A 21,913-nucleotide genomic window follows, 5' to 3' on the forward strand; every position below is an offset into this window, starting at 1 on the left:
CCCATGGACTGTAGCCCACCAGGTTGCTCTGTCCATGGGGTTTCCCAGGCAAGAATACTGGAGTGGGTTGCCATTTCCTTCTCCAGGGGATCTTCCCCACCCAGGGATTTCACTGACAGGTGGATTCAACCCAAGGATCAAACCCATGTCTCCTGCATTGGCAGTACGTTCTTAACCACTGAGACACCACAGAAGACCACAGCATGTGTAGCTAATCAAATAATCCTAAAATATTACCTATCAAAGGTCTGGAGCCTCCCTGGTGGCTCAGACAGTAAAGAATCTGCCTGCAATGCAGGATCCCTGGGTCAGGAAGAAAAATCAGGCCTGGCAGTAGGAAGCCTTCAGCATCATTGAAACAGTGAATGCCCAGAGAATGTGGACAGAATATAGACCAACAGTCCTGCTATAATTGACCTATCCAAATTATATCCTGAGTCTTGCCATTTCTTATCTTTTCTACAGTGACAACCCTAGTCCAAGCCAATGTCAACTCTCTCCTGAAATGCTGCAGCTGCTTCCTCATTGGCTTCCTTGCCTGTATTCTTCCACTCGACCATATCCCCACAAAACCGCCCAGATGATTTTTTCAAAGCATGATTCCAATTATATCATCCTTACTCTGCCAAAAATGCAGAGATTACAGAACAGAATCCAGCTTCCTTACAGTCTTCAAAGCCTTTTACATGACCTTCTGCCCCACTATTTCTGACCTCATCCCCTCAGTAAAGTTAGTTGACTACCCAGTCACCCACTCTGTGTTGATTAGACTTGTCTCAACCTTTGTTCCGTCCTTCCTTCTCTTAATATTGCTCTTTTCAGTGGATCACCTTCTAACCACACAGGTATAACTCAAATATCATCTCCCCACAAAGGCCTCCTCTTGATATCTTAGCCCTAATCACCTTATAAACTGCCTCTCCTTCGAGCATTTATCAGTCCTCCTAATTATCTTTTTATATGTTTTCATATTTCTTGTTTGCACACAAGAAAGTAAACTCCTGATAGTCAGGGATTTGGCATGCCTTATTCAAAGCTATGGGCTTCCCAGGTGGTACAGTGGTAAAGAATCCGCCCACCAATGCAGGGGACACAGGAGATGCAGATTCAACCCCTGGTTTGGAAAAAAACCCTGGAAGAGCGAATGGTGACTCACTCCAGTATTCTTGCCTGGAGAATTCCATGGACAGAGGAGGATGGCGGGCTACAGTCCATGGGGTCACAAAGAGTCAGACATGACTGAGCAGCTAGACATGCTCGCAGGCATTCAAATGTATATCCCCAGTGCCTAAAACATACTAGGGATTTCAGGAATATTCGTCACTGAAAAAATGTTTCAAAGGTTAATGAGGTTGAATGAAAGGGCCCCTCTGTCTTATACATTGTAAACATAACTTCAATATACCCTGTTTATCGTTGGTCTACAATAATAAAGAAGAGATGCTTTGCTAAGAAAAGGCAAAACTCGTGAGATTATGAAAAATTTTTCATCAGTGGAGTCCCAGTTAATGGAGTTCTACTTCTGAAGAGGTTTTTAATGATAATGTTCTAGCTATTTTTAGAAAGAAAATAAAATGACAACTTCCAATTTTTCTTTTTCCCCTTAAGTAAACCCATTTGTAGCTTCCAGTTAAAACTGTTCTGTTCCAGGGTTTAGTCATGCATTGACAAATTACTGAAACTAACAACTTCAGAAAACATAACAATTTCCAGGAGGTAAATTATTGCTTTCTGAAAATCTAAAAGCTTTTCTTGTTTAAATATTTAAATTAAGGTGGTTATATTTTATTTTCCATGTGGTATTTCCTGCCTTCTCTTTCTACACATTGGCTGATTTAGTCATTAGATCACATCTCATCTTATATAAAGACCCTGAAATTAAAAAATGTTTGGGATAAAGTCAGCAAATTTTAAACAGGAAAAAAAAATAAATGTACACTGTCAGGGTTCAGTAGGATGCTGATGGCAGAACACAACACTCCACAGTGAGTGTCAAAGCCCCTCAGATACAGCACTCACATTCCAACCTTCCCCCTCTCCCCCTTCTTCCCCTGCCCATGCCACTGACTTTGTCTATACTTGCTTATCTCCAATGCTCTCCTCTTGAGCCTTTTGTCTTCCTTCAAGTCCCAGCCTGTGTCCCCTCTTCTATAAAGCTCCCTCCAAACCCCCCAGGGAATCACTAGGTGCTTTTTTTTTTTTTCTGTGCTGAGTGCTCAGCTTGTATTGGATAAAACATGCCTAATGTTCCCCTTTTCAAATGGCCTTGTAATGTCCTACCTCCCACTGGATAATCTCTCAGGGCAGGAACTTTGTCTTTATCCTGGAATCCTCCATTCGTATATTTTACTGGGAAGTCTCAATGTGTGTGTGTGTGTGTGTGTGTGTGTGTGTGCGCGTGTGTGCGAGTGCGCGTGCGTGCTCAGTCGTGTCTGACTCTTTACAACCCCATGGACTGTAGCCTTCCAGGTACCTCTGTCCATGGGATTTCCCAGCCGTGTCTCAACGTGTGTGTTTGTGTGTGTGTGTGTGTGTGTGTGCGCTCGCGTGCATGCACGCATGCTCAGTCGTGTCCGACTCTGTGACCCTAAGGACAGTGTGTGTGTGTGTGTGCGTGCACACATGCTCAGTCGTGTCCGACTCTTTGTGACCCCATGGACAGTGTGTGTGTGTGTGTGCGTGCACACATGCTCAGTCGTGTCCGACTCTTTGTGACCCCATGGACAGTGTGGTGTGTGTGTGTGTGTGTGTGTGTCTGCGTGCGTGCACGCATGCTCAGTCGTATCCGACTCTTTGTGACCCCATGGACAGTGTGTATGTGTGTGTGTGCGTGCACACATGCTCAGTCGTGTCCGACTCTTTGTGACCCCATGGACAGTGTGTGTGTGTGTGTACGTGCACACATGCTCAGTCGTGTCCGACTCTTTGTGACCCCATGGACAGTGTGTATGTGTGTGTTTGTGTGTGTGTGTGTGTGTGCGTGCACGCATGCTCAGTCGTGTCCGACTCTGTGACCCCATGGACAGTGTGTGTGTGTGTGTGTGTGTGTGTGCGTGCACGCATGCTCAGTCGTATCCGACTCTTTGTGACCCCATGGACAGTGTGGGGTGTGTGTGTGTGTGTGTGTGCGTGCAGGCATGCTCAGTCGTGTCCGACTCTTTGTGACCCCATGGACAGTGTGTATGTGTGTGTGTGCGTGCACGCATGCTCAGTCGTGTCCGGCTCTGTGACCCCATGGACAGTGTGTGTGTGTGTGCGTGCACACATGCTCAGTCGTGTCCGACTCTTTGTGACTCCATGGACAGTGTGGGGGGTGTGTGTGTGTGTGTGCGTGCACGCATGCTCAGTCGTGTCCAACTCTGTGACCCCATGGACAGTGTGTGTGTGTGTGCGTGTACACATGCTCAGTCGTGTCCGACTCTTTGTGACCCCATGGACAGTGTGGTGTGTGTGTGTGTGTGTGTGTGCGCGTGCACGCATGCTCAGTCGTATCCGACTCTTTGTGACCCCATGGACAGTGTGTATGTGTGTGTGTGTGTGCACGCATGCTCAGTCGTGTCCAGCTCTGTGACCCCATGGACAGTGTGTGTGTGTGTGTGCATGCACACATGCTCAGTCATGTCCGACTCTTTGTGACCCCATGGACAGTGTGGGGGGTGTGTGTGTGTATGTGCGCACGCGCACGTGCGTGCACGCATGCTCAGTCGTATCTGACTCTTTGTGACCCCATGGACAGTGTGTATGTGTGTGTGTGCGTGCACACATGCTCAGTCGTGTCCGACTCTTTGTGACCCCATGGACAGTGTGTGTGTGTGTGTACGTGCACACATGCTCAGTCGTGTCCGACTCTTTGTGACCCCATGGACAGTGTGTATGTGTGTGTGTGCGTGCACGCATGCTCAGTCGTGTCCGACTCTTTGTGACCCCATGGACAGTGTGGTATGTGTGTGTTTGTGTGTGTGTGTGTGTGTGCGTGCACGCATGCTCAGTCGTGTCCGACTCTGTGACCCCATGGACAGTGTGTGTGTGTGTGTGTGTGTGTGTGTGTGCGTGCACGCATGCTCAGTCGTATCCGACTCTTTGTGACCCCATGGACAGTGTGGGGTGTGTGTGTGTGTGTGTGTGTGTGTGCGTGCACGCATGCTCAGTCGTGTCCAACTCTGTGACCCCATGGACAGTGTGTGTGTGTGTGTGTGTGTGTGTGTGCGTGCACGCATGCTCAGTCGTGTCCGACTCTGGAACCCCATGGACAGTGTGGGGTGTGTGTGTGTGTGTGTGTGTGGGCGTGCGTGCACGCATGCTCAGTCGTATCCGACTCTTTGTGACCCCATGGACACTGTGTATGTGTGTGTGTGCGTGCACACATGCTCAGTCGTGTCCGACTCTGTGACCCCATGGACAGTGTGTGTGTGTGTGTGCGTGCAGGCATGCTCAGTCATATCCGACTCTTTGTGACCCCATGGACAGTGTGGGGTGTGTGTGTGTGTGTGTGTGTGTGTGTGTGTGCGTGCACGCATGCTCAGTCGTGTCCGACTCTTTGTGACCCCATGGACAGTGTGGGGTGTGTGTGTGTGTGTGTGTGTGTGCCTGCGCGCGCGCGCACGCGCACGCATGCTCAGTCCTGTCTGACTTTTTGTGACCCCATGGACAGTGGGACTTCCCAGGCAAGAATATTGGAGTGGGTTGCTGTTTCCTACTCCAAGGGATCGAACCTGTCTTGCACCTCCTGCATTGGCAGGCAGATTCTTGACCACTGCACCAACTGGGAAGCCCAGGAATAGTGTTCTTGCAATACACGCCAGGGTTCTGTGAGTATGTTCTGCATACTCTGGAACGACAACAGTTGTCACTGTTCACTCAGTCATGTCCGACTCTTTGCGACCCCATGGCTGTAGCATGCCAGGCTTCCCTTTCCTTCACTATTTCCTAGAATTTGCTCAAACTCATGTCCATTGAGTAGATGATACCATCCAACCATCTCGTCCTCTGTCATCCCCTTCTCCTCCTGCCTTCAATCTTTCCCAGCATCTGGGTCTTCCAATGAGTTGGCGCTTCGCATCAGTGGCTTTGAAAGTTGTTAATAAAGATGGGCTGGGAGGAGATTGAGGGTGAGACTTGCTATGCTCCCGTCTCCTCCTTTTCTTTATATTTTCCTGGTCTCAAGATGGGGCCAGAGACTAGTGGAGTTGGACTGAGGTTCTGACTTGCTACACTACCTCTAACAACACGAGTAAGATACTAGCTCGCAGGTCTTTTAATTAACATCTACTTCCTCTTATGAATACCTTTTATGAATACTCTCTCATCTATTTTCAGTCCTCAAGGACTCTTGTACCCTAAAGCTATACACCTTTTCTTCTGCTGACTTTAATAATCAGTAGAATAGGGCTTTCTTATTCCTTAACACTTCTAGATTCCAAAGTTCAACCTAAGAAGGTTAGTTTACAGGTTATCTAAGTTACTTAAACTAAGGCACAAACATAGGCGTGTTCCTATTTTAAATGAAATTCTAATAATTCTAATAGACTATTTTTTATCTTGAAAGCTACCATTTTTGGCTAACTGTAGCACCCTGCTTATAAGCCTTCTTTCATATAAAATAAACTTTTATGAAAAACAGACATACTTAATCACTATTCACTAATTACTAACTTGCATATTGTGACAACTTGCATATTGTGACAGTTAATTTTATGTGTTTTTGGATGCAGTGCCCAGACTAAATACTATTTTTGGGTGTGTCAGTGAAGGGTATTTCTGAATGAGATTAACATTTGAATCAATGAACTCAGTAGATTGCCCTCCCAATGTGAGTGGGCAGCATCCAATCCATGGAGAGCCTGAATAGAACAAAAAGCAGAGGAATTCGCTCCTTTTTCCCTGCCTCATGCTTGATCTAGAACATCTCTATCTCCTTCCTTTGGACTGGGATTCACACCATCTGCTTCCCTGGTCCTCAGGCCTTTGGACTCAGACTGAATTACAGCATGGGCTTTGCTGGGTCTCCAATTTGCAGATGGCAGATTATGGGACTTCTCAGCTTCTATCTACAATCACATAAACCAGTTTCCCCAAATAAATGTATCTATAGCTAACTCCTGACATTGCTGTTACTCTGGAGAACACTGACTAATACAGATGTATTATAAATAAAAATTACTATCAAATAAATCGCCAAGGTCACTTCTAGTTCACTGGTTAAAGCAACCAATGCTCCATAAGACAGAGGTTCATCTCCACATATTAAGTTTCTGATTGAGTTCCAACTATTTCAAATTACTCTCTAGTCTATTATTGGCCTCATCTTCCAAATTTAAGCAAAAATAAAAAGCCTTCATTTACCTTGAACTCTGTCACATTTTAAGCAAGTGTTCTTGCTTCAGCTTTAAATACCAGTCCAAAAAATTAACATAGCAAATGTGTTAGTTTTTGGTGTTTTCTTTTTAATGACTGCTAAACTCTGTATTTGATCATATAAAGTAAAATTACTTCATGATTTTATGAGAGGGTTTTCTTCAATGCAGTTTGAAAATATTTCAAATTAATAATGTAAATGTTATTCTAATGTCACCATTTCTCTTTAAAGTTGTAGGAAGAAGTTAAAGATCACTTTCCTTTTCTCATCCCCATTTCCCTGGAGACCACCACTGTTGGCAGCTGGGTACACATACTTTCCAAATATTTTCCATGTTTAGATACATATATGGGTATCAATTTATGTTATTTATTAAAGTATAATTATGCTATATTTATTGATCTACAATTTTTTGTATGTTTCTAATTTAACATGGATACTTTCCCAAGTCACTATTTGGGATCCATTTTATTCTTTCTTTCTGGTGGCTCAGAGGTTAAAGTGTCTGCCTGCAATGCGGGAGACCCGGGTTCAATCCCTGGTCGGGAAGATCCTCTGGAGAAGGAAATGGCAGCCCACTCCAGTATTCTTGCTTGGAGAATCCCATGGATGGAGGAGCCTGGTAGGCTACAGTCCACGGGGTCCCGAAGAGTCGGACACGACTGAGCAACTTCACTTTCTCTTATTCTTTCTTTAAAGGTTATGTAACATTCAATTATTTATATATACCATATTTTATACACCTTTTCTTCTGCTGACTTTAAGTTTGTTTCATTTGTGTGGGAGGAGCTCATGCAATGGACTGAAGGTTTGTATCCCCTAAAATTCCTATTTTTAAATCCTAACCCCTAAAGTGATGGTATTAGGAGGTGAGCCCTCTGGATGGTAATTAGGTCATGAAGGTGATGCTCTCATGAATAAGAATCTTGTCACCGTTTAGTTGCCCAGTTGTGTCTCACTCTTTGCGACCCCATTGACTATAGTCCACCAGGCCCTTCTATCCATGGGATTTTCCAGGCAAGAATACTGGAGTGGGTTGCCATTTCCTTCTCCTAGGGATCTTCCCCACCTAGGGACTGAACCCAGGTCTCCCACATTGGCAGGAAATTCTTTACCGCTGAGCCATCAGGGAAGCCCGGGTAAACAGCATTACTGCCCTTAGAAAAGTGACTCCAGAATGCTCTTGCCTTCCACCATATGAGGATACAATGAGAAATTGGCAGTCCGTGAATAGGAAGAGTGCTCTCACCATGTAAGCACCCTGATCTTATACTTCCAGCTCCTAGAACTATAAAAAATAAACTTCTGTTTGCAAGACACCTAGCCTATGGCAATTTGTTCAGTTCAGTTCAGTTCATTCGCTCAATCATGTCCAACTCTTTGCGACCATATGAATCGCAGTACGCCAGGCCTCCCTGTCCATCACCAACTCCTGGAGTTCACCCAGACTCACAGTTCCATCGAGTCAGTGATGCCATCCAGCCATCTCATCATCTGTCACCCCCTTCTCCTCCTGCCCCCAATCCCTCCCAGCATCAGAGTCTTTTCCAATGAGTCAATTCTTCACACGAGGTGGCCAAAGTACTGGAGTTTCAGCTTTAGCATCATTCCTTCCAAAGAAATCCCAGGGCTGATCTCCTTCAGAATGGACTGGTTGGATCTCCTTGCAATCCAAGGGACTCTCAAGAGTCTTCTCCAACACCACAGTTCAAACGCATCAATTCTTCGGTGCTCAGCCTTCTTCACAGTCCAACTATCACATCCATACATGACCACTGGAAAAACCATAGCCTTGACTAGACGGACCTTAGTCGGCAAAGTAATGTCTCTGCTTTTGAATATGCTAGCTAGGTTGGTCATAACTTTCCTTCCAAGGAGTAAGCGTCTTTTAATTTCATGGCTGCAGTCACCATCTGCAGTGATTTTGGAGCCCCAAAAAATAAAGTCTGACACTGTTTCCCCATCTATTTCCCATGAAGTGATGGGACCAGAGGCCATGATCTTCATTTTCTGAATGTTGAGCATTAAGCCAACTTTTTCACTCTCCACTTTCACTTTCATCAAGAGGCTTTTTAGTTCCTCTTCACTTTCTGCCATAAGGGTGGTGTCATCTGCATATCTGAGGTTATTGATATTTCTCCCAGCAATCTTGATTCCAGCTTGTGTTTCTTTCAGTCCAGCATTTCTCATGATGTATTCTGCATATAAGTTAAATAAGCAGGGTGACAATATACAGCCTTGGTGTACTCCTTTTCCTATTTGGAACTAGTCTGTTGTTCCATGTCCAGTTCGAACTGTTGCTTGCTGACCTGCATACAGATTTCTCAAGAGGCAGGTCAGGTGGTCTGGTATTCCCATCTCTTTCAGAATTTTCCACAGTTTATTGTGATCCACACAGTCAAAGGCTTTGGTATAGTCAATAAAGCAGAAACAGATGTTTTTCTGGAACTCTCCTGCTTTTTCGATGATCCAGCGGATGTTGGCAATTTGATCTCTGGTTCCTCTGCCTTTCCTAAACCAGCTTGAACATCAGGAAGTTCACGGTTCATGTATTGCTGAAGCCTGGCTTAGAGAATTTTGAGCATTACTTTGTTAATAGCAGTCCAAATGATTAAGACATCTAGTCTATCCCTACTTTAGTAAAAATATATGATTAGGACTTCCTTTGGTTTTATTTCTTACAAACTTTCTTCCTTCAACCCACTGTCTCCCTCAATCAATCACATATTTTCTGAATGGCCAATTATGAAAGAACTGGCCTCACATACCAGCCATATTTTCTTCATTTCTCATTCATCCCTCAACCCTGCATCCTGCCCCTCTACTCTTCTGAAATTTTTCTTGCTAAAGACACCCATACCCACACAGTTGCCCAGTTTAGGAACTTTTCTTTCCAGTCTTCATCTTACTCAACATGGCTGCATCCTCTTAATCCTGGTTTCCTGAAGTCCTTTCCTCCCTTGTCTTTTGGGATAACATTCTCTTCTGGTTCTCCTCCTACATCTAACAGCTATTTCTCCATTTTCTCTGTTTCAGTTTTCTCTGCTTGTCAACCACATTACCTGTCTCTGTCATGTCAGTGTCCAGAGTTCTATTCTTGGCTCATCCTTATTTCTCCTTCTACATGTCTTTCTGGTGTTCTCATCCTCTCTGATAGTTTCAACTATCAGCTATATATTTTGGGTCAGTCCAGTCACTCAGTCATGTCCGACTCTCTGCTACCACATGAACTGCAGCACACCAGGCCTCCCTGTCCATCATCAATACGCTAAAGATGTCCAAATATATCTGTAGGCCCCGCTGTTCTCCTGACCTACAAAGGCCCAGATTTATTCTTCAGTATCTCCAAAGGGGTACCTTAGATTGACAACAAAACTCTCCTTGTCTATAGCTGGAAAACTCAGCAGTGGCCACAGGACTGGAAAAGGTCAGTTTTCATTCCAATCCCAAAGAAAGGCAATGCCAAAGAATGTTCAAACTACCGCACAATTGCACTCATCTCACACGCTAGTAAAGTAATGCTCAAAATTCTCCAAGCCAGGCTTCAGCAATACGTGAACCGTGAACTTCCAGATGTTCAAGCTGGCTTTAGAAAAGGCAGAGAAACCAGAGATCAAATTGCCATTATCCTCTGGATCATCGAAAAAGCAAGAGAGTTCCAGAAAAACATCTATTTTTGCTTTATTGACTATGCCAAAGCCTTTGTATGGATCACAATAAACTGTGGAAAATTCTGAAAGAGATGGGAATACCAGACCACCTGACCTGCCTCTTGAGAAACTTATATGCAGGTCAGGAAGCAACAGTTAGAACTGGACATGGAACAACAGACTGGTTCCAAATAGGAAAAGGAGTACATCAAGGCTGTATATTGTCACCCTGCTTATTTAACTTATATGCAGAGTATATCATGAGAAACGCTGGGCTGGAGAAAGCACATGCTGGAATCAAGATTGCTGGGAGAAATATCAATAACCTCAGATATGCAGATGACACCACCCTTATGGCAGAAGAGGAAGGAACTAAAAAGCCTCTTGATGAAAGTGAAAGAGGAGTAAAAAAGTTGGCTTAAAGCTCAACGTTCAGAAAACGAAGATCATGGCATCTGGTCCCATCACTTCATGGGAAATAGATGGGCAAACACTGGAAACAGTGTCAGACTTTATTTTTTGGAGCTCCAAAATCACTGCAGATGGTGACTGCAGCCATGAAATTAAAAGACGCTTACTCCTTGGAAGGCAAGTTACGACCAACCTAGGAGTAAGTGTCTTAATTTCATGGGTGCAATCACCATCTGCAGTGATTTTAGAGCCCAAAAAAGCAGAGACATTACTTGGCCAACAAAGGTCTGTCTAGTCAAGGCTATGGTTTTTCCAGTGGTTATGTATGGATGTGAGAGTTGGACTGTTAGCTGAGCACCAAAGAATTGATGCTTTTGAACTGTGGTGCTGGAGAAGACTCTTGAGAGTCCCTTGGACTGCAAGGAGATCCAACCAGTCCATCCTAAAGGGGCTCAGTCCTGGGTGTTCTTTGGAAGGAATGATGCTAAAGCTGAAACTCCAATACTTTGGCCACCTCATGCGAAGAGCTGACTCATTGGAAAAGACCCTGATGCTGGGAGGGATTGGGGGCAGGAGGAGAAGGGGACAATAGAAGATGAGATGGCTGGATGGCATCACCGACTCGATAGACATGAGTCTGAGTAAACTCTGGGAGTTGGTGATGGACAAGGAGTCTTGGCGTGCTGCAATTCACGGGGTGGCAAAGAGTAGGAGATGACTGAGAGACTGAATGAACTAAACTGATGATTTCTCCCCTCTTGTCAAAACCTGATCCTCTGCCCATCTTCCATAGCTTAGTCACATTTCCACCCATCCTTGAGGTCCAAACTAAAAAAAATACTCAACTCCTTGCCCATCTTCCTATCTGTTTTTAATCAGTTCTTTCACTGTTTCTCTGAGGTAATCCATTCTGTTACTATCACATTTCTAAAGAAATATTCGTCAGTCCTTGTCTGAACCGTTACACTTCACAACTAATATCCTAGCCTTTAGCCACACAACTTTCATTTTATTGTCAATTAAATTATTATCTGAAATAATGTATGTCAGTCCCCTGTTTAAAGACCTCTAACATTTCTTAAGTCAGAGGATTTTAAGATGCATATAATTATATATACTATATGAATATAATAACATATATTACAAACATATACACAGAAGTACATAAAAGGCTGTTAGTCATTAGACTCCATTTTACCGAAGCATCACCCCTCACTAATTGTCCTCTTTCAGTCACTCCTCAAGCTGTCTGGGCACTTGAGTCCAGGTCTTTGCTCAGGGTATTTCATCAGCTTGTAATTCTCTCTCTCCCTCTTCCTAACAACCTGATTTTTCTACTAGGACTCATCTCAAAATTATTGATATCTCCTCTGTAATAGTTCTTCCAGCCCTCTCGTCAGTTACAGGAATACAAACTTCAAGTTCTGTGCATTCACAACCCTTAGCTCACTCCTCTCTTGTTCCATTTATCACCTGGTGTTGTAATTATTTGTTCCTGTATCTTCTCCACAATGGCATAAATCCCTAATGAACAAAGTTCACTTCTTTGTATTCTATCACACAGCGCTGTGTCTTGCAGGTAGTATACACCAACAAATATATTTTAATTTACTGTTTGGAAAGACCAGATAGTGTGGTCAGGTCTCCAGCCTGTGCCTCCAGTCTACTGTGCTTCAGGTGACAATGCAGATCACCATGGTGACTAGATAATTTAGCAAATTTAGGTTGGTTGCTCTGTTTACTTTGTCATATTAGTAACATAGTTCTAGGATCAGCATTTTATCAGCAATTTCACTGGGGATGAACCCAGAAAACTTTCTCTCTTTGGAAGAGAAGAAAGCAGTTAAGATGATCGTGTTCAATTTTTAGAATCAGGGAAATGTTTTCAATGAAAGACTACGTAAGGGGTAATGAAATGCTAAGTGGAAAGGATGCAGGTTATCTTCCTTTTCTCAGAGTAAGTTAGCATTACTTCCAAGTTGGACTTCATGTATTTGTTAACAAATCTTTATTTTCAAAATTTCCTCCTGAGTACAGATAGTAAAAACTAACGAAATATTTATTGACTAGAGCTCTCTGGGATATAGTAGAGGTCAGGGAGGCCTGGTGTGCTGCAGTCCATGCAGTCGCAGAGTAGGACACGATTTAGCAACTGAACAACAGCAAGAGCTCTTTTACCCTTCAGTTCATTCATCACAAAGGAACTCTTTGAACTTCGAATCTGGAAATACTGTTAAGTTAGATATATCAGCAGTAGCAGAAGGTACTGTTTCTTAAATCTGTCCCACATTTAATAAATGCTTCCACTGAGGGCACTTGTCTCCTAAAAACCATATGTTCTGTTTAGATTTATACAGTATAGTTTTCATGGCTGTTTATGCTAGATTTCAGTGTGGAATCATTCAATCAATGCAGTAAACACTGCAAGAAGATCCTCTGACTGCTAGGCATGGAAAATGCAAACCCTGGCAAAAGCAGTTATCAGCAAACAGGCTTAAGTTCCCTGGTTATTGCCTAAGATTTAAAAAAAAACTCAGAAAAGCAACATGACATAGTAGAAAGAGTTTTGAAGACAGGCAAACTGGGCTTATATCCACACTCCATTACTTACTAACTATATAACCTCAGGCAAGTCACTTGACCTCTCTGAGTTTTCCCAATCTTTTCAATAAGATGAATTCTATCTATGTTAAACAAGAGATGAGATAATTTCTATCAATGATCAAATGAATGAATGATAGTCACTTTCCAACCTTCCACATTTTAGAAACAGACGTGCATAGAATGACTTACTTACAAACCAAGGGAAATTTTAATATACAGTCTTAGAGCCAAAGAATTTATAAGGCAGAAGTCTCAGCTAACAGATGAAGTGTTAATGAAAATCAAAGTATTAAGTTATATACTATAATATGAACTTTTCATATTGAATTAATTTTTATGCCAAAAGTAGTAAATGACTGATGAAACTTGTTTTAAAACTTGTTTATTCATTATGACAGTCTGGTTGTTCTAACAAGGCTCTTTGACCTTGGGACTGTATTTAAAAAAATAACTACTATTTTTGTAACTTATATATGACCTCTGGAGTTTAATTAATAACCTCAACACAAATTCATGGGAACAATATTTAAAGAGTTTATCTAGAAAATGCAAAGAAATATTTTTCCTGTATATGAAATTTCTTAACCTGAGGTATTTGAGATGCTAGATGCTTTCAAATATAAAAATCATATTTATTAAAGGGCTTTACTGTCAATTTTTGGTACTGTACTACAAATCACTATGATTTATATTATTTAAAAAATCTATATAATTATTTCCATTAATTGTTTCACATATTTTCATTTTATTAAAAATGTTTTTCACCTTACTAAAAATACAGTAGGAGGTCATTCATCAGGCACACATTTTGGGGTTACTTAAATAATTAATGTATTAACACAGATTTTTCAAGTAATTCTGCCTGAATTTGATTCATTTAGTTTAAGTACTTTATCTGAAGGATAATGGCTCACTTTGGCAAACTATTTTAAATCTGTAAGCTTTATAGTAAAGGATTTGGATTGCATAATATTTGGAATATCTTTTTGGTAATAAGTGAGTGAATAGACAAGTACTTCTAGTGAGAATACTTACTCCCAAAGTAAACACACAAAATTTTTGTTAAAAAATAAATGTTAACGGAAAACATTCATTTTACCAAATAATTTTTCTTAAGATCTTTATAAAACATAAGTCTGCAATCTCTGTGGTATGGCATTTTAATTCTAATCCACCTTTTTTCTACCACCTGAAGGTACTGTATGTCTAGAACAGCACTGTCCAATAGAACTTTCTGCCATGATGAAATGTTACACACGGTCCAATGCAGTAGCCATTAGCAAGATGTTGCTACTGAGCATCTGAAATGTGGTGTGACTGATGAACTGAATTTTGTATTTTAATTAATTTAAATTTAAATAGCTACATGTGGCTACTGACCACTACATCGGACAGTGTAGGGCTAGAATGCATGCTGAAGTAACTGGAGCAAGCAGTGGACCAACATGCTTACTATGTCCTCATGCCCCATCTCCTTCTCAAGCTCTTCAACTCTTATCTACCCCATAGCAGGATACAAGTTAAAACTCATTTCCTTCGTGAAGCTTTCACTGACCACTCTAATACACATGCATGTCTCTCTCTTCTGAACTCCTAAATACTTACCTGTTTTATAATGGAATTTAGCACCTGGTTATACACCACGGACCACAGTTTACTTTTAATGTATGTAAACTTTAGCATAAAAACAATACAAATAATAGTACCAGCTTCTACTCATTGAAAGGTTATAATGTTAAATATTTTATACACATCTTATTTCATCTTTTAAAAATAATTTTACTTATTTATTTTTTGGTTGTGCTGGGTCTTCTTTGCTTCACAGACTTGTCTGTAGTTGTGGCAAGCAGGGGCTACTCTCTAGTTGCGGTGTGCGGGCTTCTCACGGCAGTGGCTTCTGTTTCTGGAGCACGGGCTCTAGGGCACTCCGGCTTCAGTAGCTGTGGCAGGAGGGCTCAGTAATTGCAGTTCCCGGGCTCTAGAGCACACGCTCAGCCATTATGGTGCATGGGCTTAGTTGCTCCATGGCATATGGGATTTTCTCAGCCCTGGACCAGGGATCAAACCTGTGTCTCCTTGGACACATTGGCAGGTGGATTCTTTATCCCTGAGCCACCAGGTAAGCCCTTATTTCATCTAATAGGCCTCTAAAGCATGTATATATACATGTAAAATTATAATCTCTATTTTACTTATGAGGAAACTGACTTTACTAGTCCAGGTCAAAACAGCTAGTTAGGGGAACTCAAATTTGAAACCAAGTGCACGACTCCAGCAATACAGGGTAGGGACCTTTTCAGAGTAGGCACAGTCATATGAGATTCTTTGGCCTGAGCTGATTACTGGAAGCCATAATAAACAAAGCTCAGTTTGTGTGAGAAAATTAATTGGTAACCATAACAGCTTAAAGGGAATAAAAGATTATGATTCAATTTAAATAACAAGAGTATCTCACTTATAGTGAGAGAACCAAAGTTCTGTCATCATAATCTATCAATACCACTTTCTTATAGACAAGTTGCTCCCTCTAGTGAAAAGTGATGGGAATACCATACCCTCAAATATTCAAAGGAGAAAAATCTCTGCAGAAGCTTTACTTTCCTAAGGGGTCTTTTGGAAATTTGCGGAGGTGAGTTCTATATATTACAAAGAATGGAGGTTGTTACTGGCTTTCATTAGGTGGGGCTTGGGTGCTAGATACCATGCAGGAGGTCCTTATCAACAAAACACTGGCCTATTTCTGAGAGGGAAAACCCATTTATATTTATCTGAGCCTGGAAGTTAGCATCACTTTACCTATAAAAACAAAATATTTTTGCACTGTTTCACTATGCAATGAAATTTTCCAGGAAGGAAACTATGGCATTTCACCTGACAAAACACTGTCAGTTGTATAGTATTTAAACATCATCCATGATGAAAGAGAAAGAAAAGGGAAGAAAAACACTGCCAATTAAGCTAGGACACAATATATTCTTATACATAATTTTATCTCTATTTAAATGGTTCCTTTAGACATATTTAGATGTAAGTCAAGTGCACACTTGGACACCTATAAAAGGGGAAAAAAACAAAATAAATTAAGGTATTTCTAAAACTTTTTTGTATTCATAAGATTTTTGACTCAGAGTTGTTAACATCCATGTTTTCCAAAACAAAATTATTCTCTTGCCACCAAGTATTTTGATGATGCTGTATTTGTTAAAACACTGCTCAACTTGTGTCTAGGTTTTTTCCAAAGCCACTGACACCAATTATATACATTTGACATAGGCACTTTTTTGAGCCTTCCAAAGATATTGATGGTTGAAGGGGTTGCTGCCAGGAAAAACTTGAGCCACACAGAAATGCAACCAAACTTCAACCCAAAGAATATCCCTTTCATACTGTTCTAACAAATTACCACAGACTTAACAGCGTTAAGGTACACAAATTAATTATCTTACAGGTTTGGAGGTTAGATAAAATCAAGATGTGGGTAGGGCTGCGTTCCTTTGGAGGCTCCATGGGAAAATCTACTTCCTTACCTTTCCAGCTTCTAGAGAAGCTGCCTTTATTCTTTGGATCTTTGTTCCTTCATCCATCTTCAAATCTTTTTTTCTCCCTCTTTTTCACTTTCTCACCTCTGCTCTGGTCATCAGTTTCACACTGACACTCCCATTTCTTTTTACTGTAATTAAACAGGGTCCACCCACCGGGATAGCCCAGCACAATCTTTCAATCTCCTGATGCTTAACTGAAACATACCTACGGAGTCTTTTTGCCAGGTAAGATAAGATACAGGTTATGAAGGTTAGGACATGGACATTTTAGGGGGCCATTATTCAGTGTACTATAATAGAAAAAAAACAACAACCCCAAAACATTTGCCTCTTTCACATCTTGAGGTAACTAACCAGTTTTAAAACTGGTATCCAGCCGTTTGTGTTCTACCCAAGGCCATCTTGGTTATCCATTTTAACTGGCTTTTCTTCATAAAAATGGAGGTGGATGGCCCCTCTACCAGTAATTCTCGGAGGTCCCCTAGCTCTCTAACACCAGTTTTCCTCACAAGTCAACAAACTAAAACAACCAAAGACACTGACATCCCTTTTGAAAGAACTCTACAAGCTAATTACCATGAACAGATACTTCACCAGAGCCAACTTTTACTACCTTCTTTCAGAACTAAACTTGTTATTAGATTAATAAATTGATGGGGCTGGAAATAGCTTTTCTATTTCCTGCAGTGCTGGGCCGTGGAGCGAGATTCAGCAATTGATTCTGACTTAATTCCTGCAAACATCAAGCAAGACAAGCTCTTCTTTGATAGATTATCAAGGTAAGGCTAGCAAGGAACAATATGCATGAATGACTTTTGTGGTAAAAAGTCGTTCAGTAGCTTTTTCTCCCAGCGATGTTACAGTCCAGAATATTTTCACTACCCGAGAAAAGGGAAACATTTTGCTATTAATTTAGTTAAAAAATAAAGAGAATTTTGCTCCTGCCCATCATGGAGTAACAGGGAGATTTACCCTCTTGCCTACTGCTACTGCTGCTAAGTCGCTTCAGTCGTGTCTGACTCTCTGCGACCCCACAGATGGCAGCCCAGCAGGCTCCCCGGTTCCTGAGATTCTCCAGGGAAGAACATTGGAGTGGGTTGTCATTTCCTTCTCCAAAGCATGAAAGTGAAAAGTGAAAGTGAAGTCGCTCAGTCGTGTCCGACTCTTCGCGACCCCATGGGCTGCAGCCCAGCATGCTCCTCCATCCATGGGATTTTCCAGGCTAGAGTACTGGAGTGGGGTGCCATCGCCTTCTCCCCCTCTTGCCTACAAAACCATAAAAACATGTTTTCAGAGAACAGAAAGCAGTGTAGTACTGGGATCCTTACAATTACCCCAGCGAACAATCTGGAGGTACTTCCAGATGCACTGCCAGGAAGGGAGGGGGGCGGGGGTCTCACTGCTTCAGCCTCTGATTGCGCGCCACATATTTACGTAAATCAAATTACCAATCCACCGGATTAAATTCGTAAAAATAAAGCTACCACTCGTAAAATTAAAGTGAACACTCGGACCGTAGGAAGCTTGGTAAGCCATCCCAGAAGCCGCGAGTTCTCGCGTCACATCGAGATCTACTGCCCTGACGTCATCCTCACGGAATCACTCGCGAGATTAGAGAGTGGGTGGTACGAGCGAGCAGTTTTCGTCAAGCGGGGCTTCTGAGAGGAAAACAGACATTGGCCTTCGGTTTATCTGGCTACTGCCGACATGAGCTGCCCAGATGGGGGCGAGAGGACCCCTCTCCTTGAAACCCACAGCCTCACCACATCCGACTGTGCAGCCGGAGCTCCGGACCCTCCCCGGTGCCTGAAAACAGAGGCGTCACAGGTGATGGCGGAGACGGGTGAGGGGTATTTCGAGGTCGTCGCGCTCCCACCACCCCAGCTTCCAGAGGAGGAAGGCGCACCCCCAACTGCTCCCCTAGATCCAGGCTGTGCCGGTACGTTCCATATCCGAGGCGGTGGGGATGGAGGTTACGTAGCGCCCGAAGCGGGGCTAGAGCCGGCTCCGCCTCCTATGGAGGGCCTGGAAACGGCGTCTGTGTCCCTGGCAACGGACGACAGCCTGGGAAATGGCCGTCAGCCCGGAGAGCCGCAGGGCTTGAGTCGAGAGAAGCCGCTAGAAACTTGTGGCGCGGAGAAGTTGGGGTCTGACTTGATGGCGGAGGCGAAGGCTGAGGAAGCGAAGACTGAAGAGGGCCCTGTCTTCTCGGTCGCAGTGGATGAGGAGGTGGTGGGAAAGGAAGGAGCGAAGGAGGAGGAGGGAGTGGAGCAGGGAATGGAGGTGGAGGAGAGGCCAGTCGGTGAAGAAATAGAAATGGTGGAGAACAGAGTGGTGGAGGAGGCGGGGCATCGGCCCCTGCGTATGGATCTCCGCATGAACCCGCTGGAGGCCATCCAACTGGAACTGGACACTGTGAACGCTCAGGCTGACCGGGCCTTTCAACAACTAGAGCATAAATTCGGGCGGATGCGTCGACACTACCTGGAGCGGAGGAACTACATCATTCAGAATATCCCGGGCTTCTGGGTCACTGCCTTTCGGAACCACCCCCAGTTGTCTCCCATGATTAGAGGCCAAGATGCAGAGATGTTAAGATACATAACCAATTTGGAGGTGAAGGAGCTCAGACACCCGCGAACAGGCTGCAAGTTCAAGTTCTTCTTTCGGAGAAACCCGTATTTTCGAAACAAGCTGATTGTCAAAGAATATGAGGTCAGAGCCTCTGGCAGAGTAGTGTCTCTTTCCACTCCAATCATATGGCGCCGGGGCCATGAACCCCAGTCCTTCATTCGCAGGAACCAAGAGGTCGTGTGCAATTTCTTCACCTGGTTTTCAGACCACAGCCTTCCAGAGTCTGACAGGATTGCTGAAATTATCAAAGAGGACCTGTGGCCAAATCCACTGCAGTACTACTTGCTGCGTGAAGGAGTCCGTAGAGCCAGACGTCGCCCAATAAGGGAGCCCGTGGAGATCCCCAGGCCCTTTGGGTTCCAGTCTGGTTAAACTTTGCCGTTGGGAAGGTTCCTGCACAAGGTCCCTTTTTGCCTCTTAATGGACCTGCGCTTGGGCAACAGATACGAATATGTCTTCTAACCACCCCTCTCTCCCCCACCTTTTTTCTGACATTTCTGGAGCCTTTTTCCTCTGGGCATTCAGTTCTCTCAGCCTCAAGATTGAGACAGTCATGGCCATGCTCCTTCATTTCCACATGGCCTTCGTGCTTTTCTGCATTAATATCACATGCTGCATGGCCCATGATTCATACCACTCCTAAATAAGCTTGTGATGTAAATTGTATAGTCTTTATCTGCACTACTTGGACCCTGTTTGTTCCCAGAGCCTCCGGTTTGACTCTAGAGGTATTTGTCTAGGAGGCCATTCTACCCATCCTGATCTCTGCAGCACAGGCATATAGCCTGTAGATAACTGGGCGTTAATGACATCAAGGGAGAATTGCAGTGGGCCACTGGCCCTGTATGATTTATGTGACTCCATTGCTCTTGTTGCACCTCTGGTCACGTACTATTGCTGCCTGCTATTGGCTGTTCCCTTGACTGCTACCTGCTGGATGGACATCTGCTAGAACGTTGTCAGCCCCAGTCTGGTTTCTGGTAAATAATCTCCAGGTTTCCTGCCAGCATTCAAAAGACCCTTCCGTTTTCCCCAAAAGACTTCTCTATTCCTCAACCCCCCCCCCCAACCTCCGTTTCCTCCACTCCCATCATCCAGAACCCTAATAACTGTCAGGCAAGTGGTTGAGGTGACAGATTAGACTTCTCAGGGCAGGTTGGCCTAAAGATGGTGTCCATTCAAAGTACCAGGCTTTCTCAGTCTCTAGTGAATCACTCAAAAGCTGGGTACCTCTTTGTGCCTCCTTTTTTCATCCTGAGCCTAATTAAGTGCCAGAGTGGCACCTTCTCCGTTGTCTCTGTCCTGTCTTAAATGGTAGCTCATAAGCATATGCAAATCAGGTCTTTTAATTTGGCTCTCCATTATTTCAAGGAACAGGCTGTCTTGTTTAACAGATTGCCAGAGCTCTTATTTTCTTCTCTCTTCTGCATCTTCCACCCCCTTTAGCAATCTAGAGGATTTAAAAGGAGACAGATTTAGATGAAAAGTGCTATCTAGGCCATGATTGATGGAAGAATTAAAGAGATTGTGATGAGTGCCCAAAGCAAGAGAAACTGAACAGATCACAGATAGGCAAAAATGAGCCAGGTTAAAATTGGGCCTGAAATTAAGACAGAGTCTTCAAGGAGGTTGTCAGTGGTGATGGGAGAAGAGGTTCTTTTCCCAGAATTAACACGTGAGAATTGAAGGGGGTTAGAATGTTAAATACATTACCTAGAAAAGAGTTCTGTAAAAAAGGCAGCTGAGTACTTTATCTTGTTTTCATTTGACTTAATTTATAAGGAAGGTTAGTACTGCGTGCTTTATTTCACTAGTATTTAGTAAAATCGTGTTATTTTCCTTGTTTCTGGTTACTGGGAAAATTGAGCTATACAGGCTTTATTTTGCTTTCAATTGAGAACATTTGGAAAAATGTGCTATATCTATGTATGATATAGACACTTAAATGAATATCTGTAGTGAATTTCAGCTTGTTTCTGTTAATAATTAAACTGTATGCTTAGAAATATAATGTGTAACTTGTTCTTGTCATATTCTTAATACTTTGGAAATTGTCTTCATGAAAAAGTAGCCTACTAAAAATATGTGGCTTAATTGTTTGTCTTCATAATTTGCCTGGTTAACAGCTTAGTAATTCATGTGTCCTTTCCTAAATAGCATAAATACTTGTGAAGCTGCTCTGTCAAATTGAAAGTGTACCATTGATATATTTGTCTTTCTTCATATGCATGATGGTAAAATAAAAGCATGTTACTTGCTGGATTTCTTATATTTCACCCTGCATGTAAATATGCATGAAGAAATTGTTCTAGGTGATGGCAGGTTATGAAATTAACTAAAGTTCTTAAATGGATACAGTAGGCATTCTCCCAAAAGTAAGAGGGGCTTCTCTGGTGACACAGACAGTAAAGAGTCTTCTGCAATGAAAAAGACCCTGGTTCGATCCCTGGGTCAGGAAGATCCCTGGAGAAGGAAATGGCAATACACTCCAGTATTCTTGCCCAGAGAATTCCATGTGCAGAGGAACCTGGCAGGCGACAGTTGCAAACTGTCCATATGGTTGCAGAGAGTGGGACAGGACTGAGTGACTTAACTCTTTCACTTTCAAAAATAAGAAAATGAGGATCACTACTGTACCTTCCAGTGCAGGGAGGTTTGTTGTTGTTTTATTTAAAATGTTAACAATTTTAACCTCTTACTCATGATTTCATTTTTTT

General features: G+C 42.9%; 1 protein-coding gene across 1 annotated transcript; it reads left to right on the plus strand.

Moving 5' to 3' along the window:
* TSPYL1 (TSPY like 1) lies at positions 18,093-21,458 on the plus strand. The gene has a single exon (XM_005684541.3). The coding sequence runs from the start codon at positions 18,270-18,272 to the stop codon at positions 19,566-19,568; it is 1,299 nt and encodes a 432-aa protein (XP_005684598.2). The 5' UTR covers positions 18,093-18,269; the 3' UTR covers positions 19,569-21,458.

This window comes from Capra hircus, chromosome 9, assembly GCF_001704415.2.
Source record: "Capra hircus breed San Clemente chromosome 9, ASM170441v1, whole genome shotgun sequence".
Lineage (NCBI taxonomy): Eukaryota > Metazoa > Chordata > Mammalia > Artiodactyla > Bovidae > Capra > Capra hircus.